This window comes from Aplysia californica, unplaced genomic scaffold (assembly GCF_000002075.1).
Source record: "Aplysia californica isolate F4 #8 unplaced genomic scaffold, AplCal3.0 scaffold00292, whole genome shotgun sequence".
Taxonomy (NCBI): Eukaryota; Metazoa; Mollusca; class Gastropoda; order Aplysiida; family Aplysiidae; genus Aplysia; species Aplysia californica.
In genome coordinates, this window is record NW_004797562.1 from 937,458 (window position 1) to 938,721 (window position 1,264).

At 36.9% G+C, this 1,264-nt stretch overlaps 1 protein-coding gene across 1 annotated transcript in view; it reads left to right on the plus strand.

The window, feature by feature from the left end:
* LOC101856583 (aminopeptidase N) overlaps positions 1–110 on the plus strand; it is a gene marked incomplete at its 3' end in the record, with an annotated part of 43,582 nt that extends 43,472 nt beyond the window's left edge. The window contains 1 exon segment of the mRNA XM_013084428.2: positions 25–110. Within this exon segment, the coding sequence (XP_012939882.1) occupies positions 25–110 (86 nt within the window).
* Between the last annotated feature and the right edge of the window lie 1,154 nt (positions 111–1,264).

The window sequence follows — 1,264 nt, forward strand, 5'->3', positions numbered from 1 at the left end:
CCTTCTATCGTCTATATCCTCCAGGTTTACCAGAACGAGACAGACGCCTCAGAACATGACAGGCTTTTGGCCGCCATGTCCTGTTCTGAAGAACCCTGGATACTCAACAAGTACGTCATATCGGTGTTTTTCTTGTTCATATTACAACGCCATGCGGTCATTGGACATTTAATTTAAACACTTAACGTTAAAGCGGGTTGACAAAATGAGTTGCTTCTTGCTATCCACAAATGGAAATATTGGTCAAAAAACGACATTAGGGTCACATTTGTAGATTTTCTATTGATTCCATATTCTTTAAGTATAACCTGTCTTTTATTATTTCAAACTTATAAATTGTACAAACTTCACATATAAGCCTGATGTATCTATTTCCTTAAGGTTTAAAACCGAGAAGTAACTCATTTTGTCAGCTCGCTTCAATTTAAATGGTCTTTTCCTTTCCCGTCTTATTTGTTTTAGTACGAGGTTTACGACATTTGCAATGCATTGAGGTCATAAATGTGACGAAGATTAGAGGTTTTGCAAGAAAGTAACAAACATAAAAAGAGGGAGGAGAGACAAGCACGATATAATGTTTGATAGGGAAGAAGGAGAAAACCACAGCATAGCGCCCTCCAATCACCCTTTTTTCCTTCCTATAAAATGTCATTGCGGTAATCTCTCTTTCAGTTTAAACTCTAACGGTCGTTTCCTTTCTTACTGAACCTTTCACGTTCATGTTCCTGTACATTTAAACTTTTAAAGCCATCCCTTTACTTTCCATTTAGAGTCTTAATACGTTCATTTATTTTTCTTTCCATTTAATTTTAAACTCAGTCTTACAGTACAGTCAAGTTGCAGTCCATTCCTTTTTAAACCCTTCACTTTCTCCCCTTTCGGTAAATGCTTCCTTACACTTCTCTTTTTCCATGTTCAACGTCACCACCACCACCATCATCATCATCATCCTCATCCTCATCATCATCATCATCATCATCATCATCATCATCATCATCATCATCATCATCATCATCATCATGTTTTAAAGTAGAAAAAGTATACTCTCTTGAATAGAGATTTCTCGTTTAATAAACGTTTCGCCAATAAGACCTTATCAGGAACATAGTATCTGAGAAGAAAAAAAACGAGTGATGACGCCATAGCAACAAAGCGTTCACTATAAGTTACGCATTGGTGCGATTTGGAATATGGGAAAGAGTCGGAGTTCGGAAAAAGAAAAGCTAACTCGATACTGCCATGGTCCTAGCTGAACGTATAGATA